The 16,709-nt window shown below is 33.9% G+C and overlaps 1 protein-coding gene and 3 non-coding genes across 11 annotated transcripts in view; 1 reads left to right on the top strand and 3 right to left on the bottom strand.

The window, feature by feature from the left end:
- Nucleotides 1–9,765, top strand: part of LOC140675177 (uncharacterized) — an 80,029-nt gene extending 70,264 nt beyond the window's left edge. For 7 of the 8 annotated variants that reach the window (XM_072909342.1, XM_072909339.1, XM_072909338.1 and 4 more), the window contains 11 exons: nt 1,282–1,380; nt 4,184–4,404; nt 4,481–4,619; nt 5,143–5,909; nt 6,071–6,162; nt 6,615–7,216; nt 7,366–7,609; nt 7,753–7,995; nt 8,166–8,346; nt 8,476–8,743; nt 9,632–9,765. In XM_072909342.1, coding sequence (XP_072765443.1) covers nt 1,282–1,380; nt 4,184–4,404; nt 4,481–4,619; nt 5,143–5,909; nt 6,071–6,162; nt 6,615–7,216; nt 7,366–7,609; nt 7,753–7,995; nt 8,166–8,346; nt 8,476–8,743 — 2,856 coding nt within the window. In that variant the 3' untranslated portion in view covers nt 9,632–9,765. The remainder of the gene's footprint in view (nt 1–1,281; nt 1,381–4,183; nt 4,405–4,480; nt 4,620–5,142; nt 5,910–6,070; nt 6,163–6,614; nt 7,217–7,365; nt 7,610–7,752; nt 7,996–8,165; nt 8,347–8,475; nt 8,744–9,631) is intronic. The other variant, XM_072909344.1, reaches the window with a different exon arrangement.
- Trnae-uuc (transfer RNA glutamic acid (anticodon UUC)) lies at nt 154–225 on the bottom strand. Its single transcript has one exon. It is a non-coding gene; the product is annotated as a tRNA-Glu (tRNA).
- Trnae-uuc (transfer RNA glutamic acid (anticodon UUC)) lies at nt 663–734 on the bottom strand. The gene has a single exon. It is a non-coding gene; the product is annotated as a tRNA-Glu (tRNA).
- Trnae-uuc (transfer RNA glutamic acid (anticodon UUC)) lies at nt 802–873 on the bottom strand. The gene has a single exon. It is a non-coding gene; the product is annotated as a tRNA-Glu (tRNA).
- Nucleotides 9,766–16,709: the final 6,944 nt, after the last annotated feature.

Consider the following 16,709-nt stretch of genomic DNA (forward strand, 5'->3'; position numbering starts at 1 on the left):
TTTGAATGCATCCAAAACATTAATTTAATATTCATAAATATTGATACAAAAAATTAATTAACGTAGATATTAGATGTTATTATTTATTAGTTTACAAAACGTATATTGTGTGTGTATGCATATAAAAATATTTGACGAAAAAAAAAAAAAAAATTCCGGTACCGGGAATCGAACCCGAGCCTCCTGGGTGAAAGCCAGGTATCCTAGCCACTAGACCATACCGGATTGAATGTAAGGATGTTAAATTTCTAATATCAAGTGATTGTCGAGACTTAACTTTAATTTAAAATAATATATAAATTATTTATATATATAAAAAAATGTATACACATTAATTTAAAAAAAACATTAACCACAAAATGATCTATATTAATATTGCATGAAATAAAATCTCAAAAAGGAAGTATCATTTTTGTCAAAAATATATGTTCAAATGTTTGTGTTTGTAAAATATAGAATACTTAAAAAATTTATCAAATTATTCCTATTTAAATTTATTATTACATTAAGTTTTTGTTATATAAAAGTAGTAACAAAACTTTTTTTGAAAGAAATTATTTTAATTTATTGTTTTTTCCATTTTATTATAATATTCTTGCAATATAATTTGAATCAAACAATAAAAAATTTTCTTAGATTTACTGAATTTAAAACAAAAAAAATTCCGGTACCGGGAATCGAACCCGAGCCTCCTGGGTGAAAGCCAGGTATCCTAGCCACTAGACCATACCGGATTACAACAACCGGTGATCTTAAACGTACACTTATAGTTATGTGTCGACAAAGCTGGGACTAAAAAGATTCCGGTACCGGGAATCGAACCCGAGCCTCCTGGGTGAAAGCCAGGTATCCTAGCCACTAGACCATACCGGATCCTGGAATCGTGTTTAATTCTTTCCGTGTATGTATATGTATATATATATATATATACACACATGACTTTACATGATATGTTGATCAAACATTTCGAAATATATATACTATTAGAAATTATTATATATTATTTTAAAATAAAACTTACAATTTATAATACATTTAGAATGTACAAATATTACTGTTAAGAAAGATAATCAGAAAAAATATATCAATCAATGTAACTTCTAAAATTAATAATCTTATGCCAATGACTCTCTGACATTTCCTTTCATACAAGAAAAATAAATAAATAGCTATATCAATATGCACCAAATGCGTATATCAAACTACACCAAAAAAAGCAAAAAAAGAAAAAGAACGAAATAATACAATTGTAATGATAAACTAATTATTCATTTGATGTAGGCGGGCAGTTCTGGCCGGATAGTCGTAATAATGCTGACAGGACAACGCGTGGAGGTAACCTGCGATCCTCAAAAGGTCACCGCTGGAGATTTATTCCAGGTAAGCTTCCAAAATAAATCCAATTCTACGTAAATATTTAATTCGTTTCGATGGTAATTAAAGGGCCATTTATACATATCCGTTCCGTATCCGTACCGTATCCATACTGTACCGACAAAATCAAATTTGATCATTTACATATCCGGATCGCATCCATGAATTTTTTGAAATAGCACATCAGTTTTGAGACGTACGTAATCATGGCAAATCTGTCAGAAAATGACTTATAGTCGTAATAACATTAATTTTGGATGAAGAGCCTCTAAAAAAAGGAAAACGAAATATACATAAAGCATGGACGGAACGTAAAACGGAGGATAAATTTTTTACTTTATATAAAGAACTTGTTAATGATTCAACTAAATTTTATCAATTTTTGAATGTAGAAAAATTAAAACATTTAATTGAACACGGACGCGTATTTATATTTGTCCGTACATATCCGTATTACTCGTTCAGTGCCGTCCGTTCTGTGAAAATCTGGTCGCCAACGATATCGGTATGGCCACTGACGGTATGGATACGGAATAGTGTAAATACATTTAATCATATAGAATCGAATCTAGCATCCGTGCACGTCAGTGCACGGTATAGGTACGGATGCGGAACGGATATGTATAAATGGACCTTAAATCCCGACGGAAATAATGCATTTTAAATTTAACAAAAATATTTTCATACATCAAAATTATTTATGATGCTTTGATAAAGATTGTTAATTAAAAGTTTATCTAGGCAGGAAATGTTCTCTAAAGTTTAAAGTTCGACCGTATCGTAATATCACGGTTTTAAGAAAATTGATTAAAATTCAATCAAAAGTGTAAGCTATCGTGGATTTGCTGCGGAGTGTCCGTCACTGATAAGAAGCTCAATTCAGTGACCAATCACATCTTAATGAATTAAATAATTTTATCAAAAGAAGCATTTTGCCATATGATAGTATTGATATTGAACTTGATAATATCGTAAGATAATAGCTGATTTAATTGAAATGTCACTAAAGTAGCAATAATAAATGATAAAAAGATAATCATCAAGAATAAAATCAAATGCATCAATCATTATTTTTCATTTGTAATGTAATCATTATTCATTAACAAACATTTATTTATCTGTAAGTCAATATGTGCGTGTATGTATCATCTCACTAATAATAATTACATTGGCATTATCAAATTTGTACGTAACATGTGAAAAAAATGTCAAGATAACACAGAAATATTGCAAGATAGGTCAATTCACCAATGTAATAAATATTTTCATTAAATTAGTAAACTTAAAGTATCACAAATAATTATCAATTTTCGACAATTCTCTTTTTAAATGCATTATTTTGTTCTACACGTAAAACTTTTCCACTTCGTAAAATTCTTCTCTGAAACTATTCCTCTCAGGACGCTAATAAATTGTATCATCTGTAAGTGAAATATATGAAGTCTCAAGATTCCTTCGCGAAGAAATTATATGCTTTTATTTACTGCGTCTACGGAAAAATGTACTTTGCCTCTGCGTGGTAAATATCCTTTAAAAAATGTTTCATCCGCTAGTTTTCGAACGGAACTGATTCGATCATAATACTCGCGTGGTAGTGGCCTCTCAAAACCACGCTTGGGCCGCCAAAGCCAAGACATGGCCGGTTGTTTACGAGACCACAAATTCCGGCGTGAACTCGCGAGTTCTGGCGAGCCGCCAAGCCTAATCATTATATACGACACATCCACAAACCACGAGTTATGCGATCTCAATGATTATATATCGCAATTCCTTCTTGTTTCATAAAAATCTATTCGTTTCAATATTTAAGTCCAACATTATAGATGTGTTCCTTGTAATACAATGAAAGAATTATAATAGTCAACAACATTATTAAAAATTATTATTATAAAAGCATTGATTAAAAAATTATATACTACAACTAAAACCGTTATAATTGAAAATAAAAATTTATTCACTCCTGTGTTATTAGAATACGAGCAGTAACGATCTTTAAAAATTTAGAGAAAGGTATAAGAAGCTTGTACTAAACTTGTAGAACTTTTGTTAGCAAAGATGTTAAAGTGGAAGACAGACAAGAGAATAAAGCAATTTAATGCCATTTAGAGATTCGATACTTCAGAAAGACAAGTGTCTGTCTTAAAAAAATTCATTCTTTTCTTTCTATATACCTACCACTTAATTGAAGCTTTCGAACGTGACCGGAGTATTTTGACGTGCAGTTTTTAAGGTGGTCGATTTATGGAGCGCTCGAGAGAGAAAACGCGCGGTGAACTTCCAAATAAGGTTACTCTTACAAATTTGCGCCAATAGAAAATTATCTCTGCGATGAAAATAGGTATCGCGTGCTGTGCTACAATAAACTTTTAGAGCAATTAAATGCAACCGCGCTCTCTGCATTTAATTGCCTGTCTCACATCATAATTCCGCGAGGAATTCATAGAGTTTATGAACATTATCTCAGCTTTCCATTTCGCATATTTTGTGTTTTATTGCATAAATTAAATATGCAAATGATAAAATTAAATAAAATATGCACACTAATAAAAATTTAAAAAATTTAAATAGGAATATAACATCTATTCACGTATTGATTTTAATAGAAATTATGTCGCGTATTAATGTAAACAAATACATCATATTCATGTCAAGAAATTAAATAACACAACAGTAATAGTAACAACATTTATCTGCCGCATTAATCAAGATGAATCTATTATCAGTTAAACTCACGTGTATATTAATCATTTTCCATTTCCAGACACGAGCATTTAATATTGCTTTACACGTTATACGCAAATCCTTTCAGGCTATTGTCCAAGCGGAGAGCCTAGACGAGAATTTCACGCTGGGTCTGGCCGTGCTACTAGCCGGGGATTTTGCAATGTTACCATCCGACACAAAATTAAATAAAGTCGCACCACCGGGGTGGTTAAGCAGCGGCAAGAGCAAAAGCCTCCTGGGTCTACCGACCAGTTTCATGCTGTACCTGCGGCTTCGATTCTTCCTGCCATCCCTTCGCGGCATCAGGTTCGTTCTCAAATAAACCTTAACAATAACATTACTCCATCTTGATTACAAATAATTAATAGTATCATTTTCATAGGAGCTGGATATCGAAGCATTTATTATATCTACAAATAAGGCGATGTATACTAGAGCAGCAGCTGGTCTGCCCCTACTCTGAATTAATCAATCTGACAGGCCTTGCACTTCAAGCCGAATTCGGAAACTACAACGTCAATGTGAGTTAACAAAAGTTACACGATACACATCATTCTTGAGATTAAATTACCATCAACGATACGGAACGGTAAAATGAACATGTTCATGAACTAGCTCTAAATAGGAATTAAGCGAAATTAGAAGCAGCATCATAATACTATTTACGACTAATTGCGAAAATTTTATATCCTCCTATGAATTAAGGCAATTAACTTCTACTTTATAACTGTAAGATCAGATGTTTCATAAAAATCTGTACGTGCGTATTCTAAAAATCTTATAATTTAATGATTTTTCAATATTAAAGAATTTCGAAATCTAAAATTACTAACATTTAAATAAAAAAGGCATATTTTCTAATTTCTAATATAAATTCAACTGTTATATACAGATTAGAAATCAGCTATTATTAATAATAAATTTTAAAACGTCTCAGATATTTTATTTAAGAAAATAACGTTAAAAATGTTTGATTGGTGAACGAGAGACGATAATTTTGATTAAATAATTTCTCTACTTTACCAGAATTATTTTACATTTCAGGAACACGGCTGTGGACATTATTTTCTCCTCGAGCATTACGTGCCAGAGTCCTTGATATTGAGCGCGGACCGGCATCAATCGCAGCCCTGCGTCGACGCCGATACACTTCGGGCGCAGCTACACCGCGCTCACCGCGACCGCCGTGGCTTAGACTCGAACAAAGCCGAGGAGATGTTCATAACTCACGCACAGTCCCTGCCGGATTACGGCTCGCACTATTACATCGCCACGGTGGATTCGAAGGAGCTCGAGAAGCTAATGGCACAGCAAAGGAAAGGAAAGAAAACCGTGTCCGACAGCCGCGACATCGTGTCGTCGCTCGACGGCGCGGAAAACGCTTATCGGCAAAAGAAATCTGCGGAACAGGAAACTTGTCCTGCTTACGGCAACATCGGGCTCCCGCGATTAGGCTCTCGCGAGAACGCGCCGATGATTCCCTACACGGACGAGCACACAAAAGGCGCGAGATTGTATCACGACGAAATGTGCAATAAAAATAAGAACAATACTATTACTAATGGCATTAACGGCAATAACAATAAGAATAAGACCGGCAAGAAAAAAGCGGAAAGCAACGTTTGGTTGGCGATACACGCTCAAGGTTTGAAGCTGCTGGAACGAGGAGGAGAACCGAGGGAGAGAACGGAACTGGCTCACTTTCAGTGGCGAGATGTACAAACGTTGAGTTACAGTAAGAGTTGCCTGGTAGTGTACAGCAAGTTAAACGGGAAGCGATGCAAGTTCAAGTTACGGATGGATCATCGAAAGTAAGTTGGCGATTTAAACGATCGACCATAAGCGGCTTTAAGTGATACGGAATGCTAGCGAACGCGAAAATGTTTATCGAATCTGCATCATTAACTGTCACCAACTATCACACATGCAGTAATGATCTATATAAAGTATGTGTTATCTTTCTATTTTCCAGAAGTTACTTCGCTTTCAAGCTCACTTCTCTGCATCATCAGTTCTTCCTAAGGCTTCGTTCGGAACTTACGTCGCTCCAGGGACTCGCGAAAGGTATATATGTATTGTATACACGTATACACACACTCCTTTCTAACGATTAAATTTGCTGCTATACTTAGAATTTGAATCTTTGCAAAAGTTACGTAATAGTTTCAAGTAACTAAATTTTATTTGTATAATAATACTTTGTCGTCCAAAGAATTTTGATTTTTCTCTTCCATAAAAATCTTTTCGGAAAGTAAATAATATTGAGAAAATCAAATTTGATGCGCGCGATAATCATATTATCATAAATAAATCAACAAAAAAATTAAACATAAAAATATAATTTTAATATTTTAATCAATGCTACTGATATTCTTCAAGTTATTTTATTTTTATTAAATTCATTATTTCTGTAAAATAAAATAAAATTTAAATAATATTTAGTAAAGCTTCTATAATTTTTTCATAAAGTATTATTTTTTCGAATATAAAATATAAAATTAATCTTTGTTTTTCAGACTTTGGAGTACCTCTGACAACGGAAACCAAACCGTCGCCATTAAAAGTCAAGATTAGTGACGGTAAAACTAAAATAGCGATTGCGAACGCAGTCAAGATGCAAAAGAAAATGAATTATCCGATGCAATTGGAAGAGTATCAAAATAAGGAGAACGAAAATCCTCAAAAAGATACTAACGTTGTGGCAACGAAAGACGTTGGTCGAGAACCCGGCTTTTATTCGTCCGAGGAAGATGCTCTTTATGCACAAGTAAACGTGCGATTGGAACCAGAAGGTCAATCGCGAGACACAGAAGAAGAATCGGAAAGAGGTTTAACGACGCCGAACGAGATTTTGTTGGAACCTAAATCAAATTTATTAGAAACAAAATCTAAGGACGATAAACTCTACAATTCCCCCCGTATAGATAGCGAGACTGAAACTGAATGCACGTATTCGCTTCCGAAAACCATATCGAACAACACCAATCAGCTGGATAAACCTAACAACCCTGAAGAATTATATGCCGCTATTAATAAGGTGCGTTTATCGGGAAAAACTGAATTTCCTGTTCCGGATGAAGTTTGGAATGTGTCAGACGTGAGAAAGACATTGCAAAAGGTAATGTCTCAACAGGTGTTATATAAATCATTATAATTCATCATTCTGTCATTATTTTTTTAAATATCCAAACTTAAGCTTAAAAAATTTCGATTTTAAATTACTTGTGAAATTTGAATGATATTTAATAATATTTTATGTTATTCTAGATGAAGACATCTAGTTTACCGAATTATGGCGCGCCAAAACAGTCGGGTGGTTTTCGTACACCTAGTTTACCGCGTCGATTGGGCGTGAAAATGGGAACACGAGCGATCTACAGCAGCTTAGCCCAAAAAGATATCGCGCTTACCGACGACACGGAATCGCTATCTCTAAAATCTGACACCGAATCGTCCATTCAATCGATAGCGCGATCCACCGAATCACCCATGCCAGAAGCATACGTACTAAGTAAATATAATAATTATTTAAATATATTTTATATATAATATATTTATATTTTTTTATAAAAATATTTGATATATATATATATATATATAAATTATATAAGAAATAAAATATTTTATTTAAGTCGATTCATTTTTACTCGACAGATACCGATATACGAACCGACGACGAAACTTTTCGAGTTCCAGAAGAGGAATCCATGTCGGCATCTTTAATGGCTCGTTTAGAAGAGCTGTCGTTTGCCGAAGAACGAGTTTTGCACACGATCAATTTGGAACGCGGCCACGGTGGCAGCATAGGTTTGCAAGTGACAGAGGGTAACGGCGGCATTTATGTTCAGGCGGTCTCTGTTGGCGGATCAGCTGATATGGCTGGGAATGTTAATAAAGGTTCGTAAGACAATAAAATGCTTATTCTTTAAAGCAGAGATATCTCATTCGAAAGCGTATAACAAATAGATAAATAAAAAAATTTTTTAAATCATATATACACTAATTAATAAATAGATTAAAATTAGAAAATAAAAAATAAATGCCTTTAATCGAATTTTTCGTAATAGGTGACCAGATCGTAGCAATAAACGGACAAAATCTGCTTAACCTTCGCTATGAGGACGCTCTGAAGATGCTGCAGAGCTCGTCTGAAACGGTCGAGTTGGTTCTCTCGCAACCCGCTACTCGAAAAAATATAGAATCGAGAGATAATCAAGACCAACGTCCTTTAGAGAATCATTATTTACAGTGAGTATTTTTTAATGCAAACAATAGATTTGAAAATTTACGACGATAAAAGTTGTTTTGCAAAAATAAATTTATTAAAATTTTATTAAAATTACTATTCAAAACCCTTCTGATTTTTTTTGTTCGCAGTGACATCAAATTCGACGTGTCGTTAGAGACGGAAACGTCCAGTATGATGAACAAATGGATTATTCAAAAAACCATGGACGTAGCATCGGTGCAGAACACTTCGAGCGCATATAGTAGCGCTGCATCCAGCGCGATGGGCAATCATAATAATGCGAATAGCCTATATATGACTGATCTCGTTGACAATAACGCGTTAAAATCTGCCAGCATGTTGCTATCTATAGAAGACTTTGATGTTAGTAGAACAAGCCGTCAAGTTTTTATTTAGGTAAACAATATAATAATTGATACATATCTTATATTTGCATGTAATTTTCTCGGCTTTATTACATTATTTCTGATGAATGTTATTTTAATTTTAAAAATTTTATTTGAGAAAAGAGTATTACCTCTACATATTACACTATACGCTACCGTATCGAACAATTGACGTCACAGATAATCGAATTACCATCATCCGTTTAGTGGATGAAGCCTTGCATCGAGTTGTTAAAGTATCCTCCGTTCGCAAAGCTTACTACTCATTCCTTGAATAAAAAATATTAAACGAAATCATGATATCATGTACTTCACAGAAAAGCCAATTTTACTTCATATATTTTCAAGTACTAAAATAATATCATAAAGTATAATAAATTGTTTATTTATTCTTTAAATCAACGCCTGAATGAATTAAAGTTCAAATTAGCTGTAGCATACGTTTTTTCACCAAACTATATTTATAATATTTTATATAATAAAAAAATGTTCTTGATAATATCACAGGCAATATTTATCCATTTCTATATTTTATTAATACAATTACATGTAGGATAAAATTAAAGCTGAGATATATAAGTATTGTTATTGACTGCGTAGAAAGAGGGAACACCTACCATGTCATTGCTAAGGAATCACCTTCAGTATGTCTCGAATGGCCTGACGTCGTGGTTACTTTCTCGCGCTCGTGTTTTAATTTAATAATTCATCTGTAAAACTTATATTCACATCATCGTTTACATTATGCATAATCGTAAGAATCTTGATATAAAGGTTACAATAATCTCAATTTTTAATATTTTAATTTATATCTTCCTGAAAGAGTCGTTAAGAATCTTTTATTTTTATCAAAATAAAGTAATTTATTTCTAAAATGTCAAATTTTTTTCCACGATAGATAACGGAAATTCGACTGATCCACCCGTGCCACCGCGACGAACAAAACGCAAAAACAAATCTGCACCGATCGCGTCGAGGGTGAAAAGCAATGTAACGGAAGCGACAAACGACGACGCGAGATCTCGACAAAAACGTCCGCTGCAGCCACCTCTGCCGGAGAAATGTCAATGGAACAAATCTCGATCTGCCGTGGAAAACCGTCACCCGCAATGCGACATCACAGCGAGCTGTTCGAAAGCCGAAAGTGTCAACGAGCAATTTCATCGCGAAAACTGCAACGCCGACATCGCTGTAGATACGATCGAAACGAGCTTCCCGCGAACGCGCGACGACGATACGATATCCGCGAGAGAAATCCCGCCGAGAATCGAGAAAGCAAACGACGACCTAGTTTCGACAAAGTCGACCGCTTTGAAACCATCACTTTTACCTTTTCCCGACATCGCATCGCCTAAACCAAGAACACTCGACAAATATCCACCACTCTTTTTCACGCTACATGATTTTGAAGATGTAATGTCCAACACGTGGAACAGAGATAAAAACGCGTCTTCAAAGACCTTGGAGGAAAAATCGTCGCTAGAGCAAATATTGGGTGACGAAGATGATACGTGTTTTCGTGTGACGACGACGAATGTTCCATTTGAAAAATGCCTGGGTAGATGGAGAAGCTCTTTCGGTAATGAGTTCACAGAGAAATTCGACGACTACCAACTTGACAATAACAAGAATACAAGCGATCGGACAAAAGTTACAAGATTATCTAGTTTTGACAGTTCTGATAATGATTATCGTGTAGGCACAAAAGTACGATTCGTAATCGATTCGCCTTCTTTCAAAAATAAAGATAATGTAAAAATTGATGTGCCGTGTAATTCACAAAGCTGCGGATCCATTTTTGACGATAAAAAAGCTAACGAAAACGTCGCTTTTTTTGTAAAATTGACTGACATCCAAGAAGAATTTGCAGAAGACCTAAAAGATTGTGCCGACAATTTGCGAGATAAATTATGCGCTTCGAGTGCTGAGAAACGAAATACCGCGACAAGAAAAGACAATTCCTTTACGCTAACCGACACAAACAAAGTTGACATTAAATTAAGGACAATTCCACAAACTCATTATAACGATATTAATGACGAGAAGATTTCTAAAGAAGATTCTACTTTCATATCGTGGAACGAGTATGCCAACAATGAAAATCCCAGAATCGCAAATAAAAGTACGACAACAATAACGAAAGAAGTTATTATGAACGATGAATACGCGGCAATACAAATAGATCAAAGTGAAACGTTAGATGCTTCTTCAAAAATTGCAGAAAGTATTCGTCGCTTTACAGATAAAAGCTTAGAAGCAGTTTGCAGTAATGAAGAAGCAAACGTGGCGAAAATAACTAAAAAAAATACACATCAAGAAGAAGAAATATCTTTGAAAAAAACTGGTGGTGATATCAAAAAGAAGTGCATTGTCGACAACGAGGAGGTTTTCGTGAGTGAGTCAGTCTCAAATTTATTATACAACCGCGATGACGATAAATCGAGCATTCTCACTAATGACTTTACAAATGAATCGTTCCGAATTGAAGAAACTCACCAAATGTCAACAAAAGAGCATAAAGAGAAAAACAATTTTGTGGATTCCAAATATAATCGCGAAGAAACTTCGCCATCGGAAGAGATTTTCGCGAAAAGTGTTCCCGTGAAGATTAGACGAAATTCTTTTTTGGAAACTATGTTGTCTGATGATTCAACAGATACCTCTATAAATTGCGCTATTTCTACTAAAACTGTAATGTCTTCTATGAGCATGGATAAAGAATTAAATATAGCGAATGAATCAGAAAGTAAAATTCGAGAATCAAATATCACAAATAGCAGTGAACACTCGTGTGATTTCTATAATAAAACGATGAAAGTAGACACGGAAAATCAAAAAGATTCTAAAAACGAAAAAATTGTCAAAGTTTCAAATGCTGACGTAAAATCCATGCAATTAGAGAATAAACCCGTCTGTGACGTAAAGAATGACGTTCTAAACGAGTTGCTCTGCAACTTTAGTAACATAAAATTAAAAATAGTTAGTCCCGAAAATAGGAAGCCAGCGATGAAGACAAATGATGACAAAAATATTGTCCGCTCAATCGTGATAGATAATGAAATTTCTAAAGAAAAAGAGACAGCATCCAAATCGCTTGAAAAATTGGAAAGCGAAGTTTGCGATATTTCTGTACGCGCCAAGATTACTGGCATAAATAATGACATGGCGAACGTTAAGCAAATCGCAAAGAAAGACCTCACGGAAATAAACATTGAGAAAAAACTTCAGGATTTTCAAGATAATATTTCAGCGAGTGGTGAGAAAATCATAAAGAATAAAAATGTTGAAGAAACAAAGTTTAAAGAATCCTGTAATATTAAAAACAAAACTGTGAAAGACTATTCTATACAAGAGACGGTCGACAAAAATATTTCGAATATTGGAGCAGACGAGAGCTCCGTGAAAATGAGAATCGAGGAAACGTCTAAAGACAAAAAAAGTGCTGATGATGTTAAAAAAGAATCTAAAAAATTGCGAGACATTCGAATTCCCAAGACGATACTTAAGAAGAAAAGCGCCAGGTGCGAGCAGCAGCAGATGAATACATTTCAAAACAGAATTCCCATCGGAGCGCCCGCAACCATGAATAAGATTTTCGACAGCAGGGAATTCGAGGCAATCGCGATTGCGTCGCGCAGCGTGGAAAACGAAAAAAAGCACGAGGTAACTTTGAAACAGACCCACAGTCACGGCAAAGAAAAGACTGATGAAGTAATTGCGGTCAGTGAAGTCGATGATGATCGAAGGAGAGTCGCGAACCGGTCGACATTAGCATTATTAGATGATACAATGGGTAGCGACGATAAATGTGCCATAGCTAGGAAAACTACTTCCATAATCCCTTGTAATAATAATGACAATAACAGGGCCGTAACACCTGTAGTTAACATAAGTAACGACCAATCATCCCGTGACGTTGTAACGATAACCCCGGGCAAAGTTAGGAGCTTCGTTAAATATTACGAGATTCGGGGCGATGCGACGACCGTTGAGAGACATTCTAAAATTAAAGATAGAGAGAAAGTAATTAAGCGTAAGTCCACGAAGAGCCAAGCGCCACCCGTTGCCGCGAGGAATTCGCAGCCGGAAGTAATAACGGAAGGAAAGAAAACAAAAGGCAGGAGCATTAAATCAAACAATATACTCGAAACGTCATCTAATAAAGTTCAATTTTTAACATTCGCCACGAAGATCCCAAAAAATTCTGACGATGATTCAGTCTGTAAAATGACAAAAGTGGAATCGAAGGTGATGAAAGAGTATGAAAAGAGCGACTCGCACGTAATCGACAAGGAGATAACACATGCGCCACTCACTAAAACTGGCGCGAAAAAGTCGGTACAGTTCCTGGGCGGTTTCACTGTGATCCACTCGGGAACTTTCCACGAGAATGAATCCGCAGGGATCGTTACAGACGATGACGTAAACGTATTGAAAAAGAGGCGAGCACCCGGAATACCGTCGTCACGAGATTCCGATGGTTGCCAGGAACCTATTCGCGAGATCAAGAAATCGGAGAAACTGCCGGACGCGGAAAAAAGTTCCTTTCAGCGACGGGAGGCCGTTGCTCAGGTCAGTAAAACAATATTTTAATTATATCATTTAATAAAATTCGTCTGATAATAATAATAAATATTATTATTATTATTATTAATAATATGATAATATAATAATAATAATTGTTAATAAATAATAATATAAAATTATTAGTATTATTTGTCATATTGTTTGTATAATTTAAAAAAATATATATTTTATATATTCTATGAATTTCTTTTCATTTATGAAATCTTGGACATTTGTATCGTAATATTTTTTCACAATTTTTACTAAACGTGAAATTAAAATTTAAAAAAGTGAAATCCACTCTAGTTCAACGAAAAGAACTTATATATTTAAAGAATAAATTTGTTTTTTTTTTTAGATACATGCAGTAACCAGTCACGGGGAAAATTCAGGTATTAATTGTTTCGTTTCAAAACCAAAAACCCCGCAGCTCATATTTTATTGTACTGTATAAGTAACGTAGTCTTTTATGAGCCGTTGCTCCGAGTCTCCAAAAAATTATATCGTGTGTCGATTACGAATCCCTGCGTTTTGATTTCTGCCACCAATCGAAGAATAGATTTTTACGATGCTATACAACGCCTGCTAGAGTAATTTACATGTTAATCCACTCTATAAGTCTTGCGTATGTTTCAATTCATACAATTTTATTTCAAAGACAAAGTCTTTCGCTAAACATACTTCTTTATTTTTTGTATGCAACTCGCCACAAAATTAAATTACTTTAACATAATTATCTTATTGTTATATTTAATTTTCACATTTTTCTAGATGAATCGCATGCAACAAATAAATAAAATAAAATAAAAATGTAAATTATATTTTTCAGAATAAATTAAATATTTCACACGTGACAACTTTATTTATACAATAGTTTACTTTATAAAGATATTTTTGGTTGGAATAAAATTTTACTCCAAGTGATTTTCAGATATATAATAAACAAATTTACTTTAAAGTAAAAATATAATCTCAGTTTATCCATTGGAATTATTCATTCGGCTAAACTTTACACGCTACGTGTCTTGATAAACGAGATACGTCACGCGCAAAATTCAGTTTCAATAAGCCGATCGCGCCCGTCCTAATAAAAGCGACGAGTGGATTTGCAGTGACCAAATTTTCCGTGTGTTCCGAAAGGATTCGCAGTGAATCGCCCAGCAAACAGATCCCTCGCTACTCGATCCCAAGTGGTTTAAACTGCACAGCGCGGTCTAGTTATTCCGTGAACGAATTTCGTCGATTTATGGAAGAAGAGAATAGTTTTTTTTTCCGCCAGGCAATTGTTCGGTTTATGAACCGTAAAATACTTTAATTTCCTGACTTCTTTTCAGTATTATATAAATTTCTCTTTTTTATTTAATATGTACATAGACTCAGATGAAATTGCTCTTCTAGTATAAATACAATTGACAAAAAAACTTCTATAAATGTTAGATTTTAATTTTTAGTTTTAAGATTGTGCTTGAAAAATTAGCTAAATGTTTTTCAAAAGAGATATACAATAACTTAAAAAATGTTTAAATGTCTCGTTTGGAATACAAATTACAAATGAATATGTATATTCACATTAAATATTGATGACTTTTTTACGAGATGTAAAAAACGAATTTTATTTTGCATAAGCAATATGTATTCAAGGTAAAACTATGAGCATGCTATTTTAAATTCAAAAATAAAGCCACTACTGTACGCAGAAAAAGCATACGCAAGCTATAAAAATTCACCTCGCGTAGATCTATTCTTCTTTTGGAAGTTCGGTGTTTTGTCATTAGTTTATGTTCTGTGAATATTTTAGATGTATATTTCTAAGAAGTCAGCTTGTAGCTCCTGTTATTGTCGAGATATTCCTTGCGAGTTTTCGACGAGACGGCGTATCGGGAAAATCGTTCATGTCCCACCGCTCTAATTTACATAGATAGAATAGCGACGAAATACACTTGTTGCACCGTTTATGTTGCGTTTATTTAGGACTGGCTCAGGCTGTATTCATAACTATGTTGAGTCTCTGCATCTCTAACTAGGTTTAATATATATTACAAATACGACATGCTGTAAAAAATACTCTTCGTCGACCGATTCGATGCGTGGCAAATTAAATATTTCTTTTAAATAATTTAATTATTATTATTTGTAGAGAATAAAAATGGAATTAAAAAATAACGTGCAATTTTCTAACGCAAATAAAATACAGAAAATATAGAGAAACACGCAATTAAATGCTATTCGCAATAACGGATATTTTTATCATTTATTTACGATAAAATTAATTGTCTCTTTTTAAATGCTTTTTTAAATTGATATAAAATATTGTAGGATAAAATGTATATCGCGGTTGCATGTGATTTTTATTGAGTTCCTATCTGACTAATTTACGCAATAAGGATTCAGTGTCACGAAGAAAGTACGATGCAGTATGATACGTGATATAGCAATTTTCTTGGAGAAAAACGTGCAATTTCGCGATAAACGAGACGTAACGCGCCTGTAATTACATAACAGTAGATTCTGTTGACTTATTGTAAGTATTATATGATTTATCATACACAAGCGACTGCATCTGAATTGTGCGATGTTAAAAGCGACGCATCGCATTTAGATATATACTGGAAATGCTTATTAAGATTTTAGTCTTATTATATGCGCATATATACGTATACACACAATTGCTACGCGTATTATTATCATATACATGTATATGTATACAGTAAATGTAAGTATTATTATGCGGTAACTATAATTCTGTGAAATGCTATGTCAGCAGTACCCCTGTTAATTGTGCATACCTACATTTTATATAACGTTACTTGACACACATAGATAGGTCTATCGAAATGCAGATTTTGCATTCCGCAAGAAATGCTTCTGTCTGAAAAAAGCAATAAAACGCGGCGCGACGGTTCCTCTTTATCATCTCTTTCATATATGTATGCCAGATCTTGTTAAATGTTGACAACAATTTTAATATAATTACTGAAATCATTTTACAATTAATTTATACTGACAGTATTCAGTTTCTAAATAAAAAGAAACTGCGCTTTAAATTGTTTCCAATAAATGAATTTAATATCGATTTACGATAGAATTTTTTCTTAGCGACGAATCGTAATAATTAAGAGAACAAAGAATATACTGCAAAGAATATACTGTACATTCGAATGTATCTGGCAAAAGGAGTTAGAAGACTTGTTAGAAATAGGATATAGAAAAAAATAAAAAATAAAAAAAAAAAAAACGATATCGTGCAACAAAGTAATCCAAAACACTTTTATCGTTCTTTTTCCTCGATGCGTTTTCAGGCTAAAAGATATATTAATAGATATTTTATAATATTTAGGAGATTTATATATGTAAATGAAAGAGCCATGCGTATGTGCCAAGTTCCACACTTGGCTATACCCGGTGACGCA

The sequence above is a fragment of the Anoplolepis gracilipes genome, chromosome 17 (genome assembly GCF_047496725.1).
Source record: "Anoplolepis gracilipes chromosome 17, ASM4749672v1, whole genome shotgun sequence".
In the NCBI taxonomy this organism is placed as follows: Eukaryota; Metazoa; Arthropoda; class Insecta; order Hymenoptera; family Formicidae; genus Anoplolepis; species Anoplolepis gracilipes.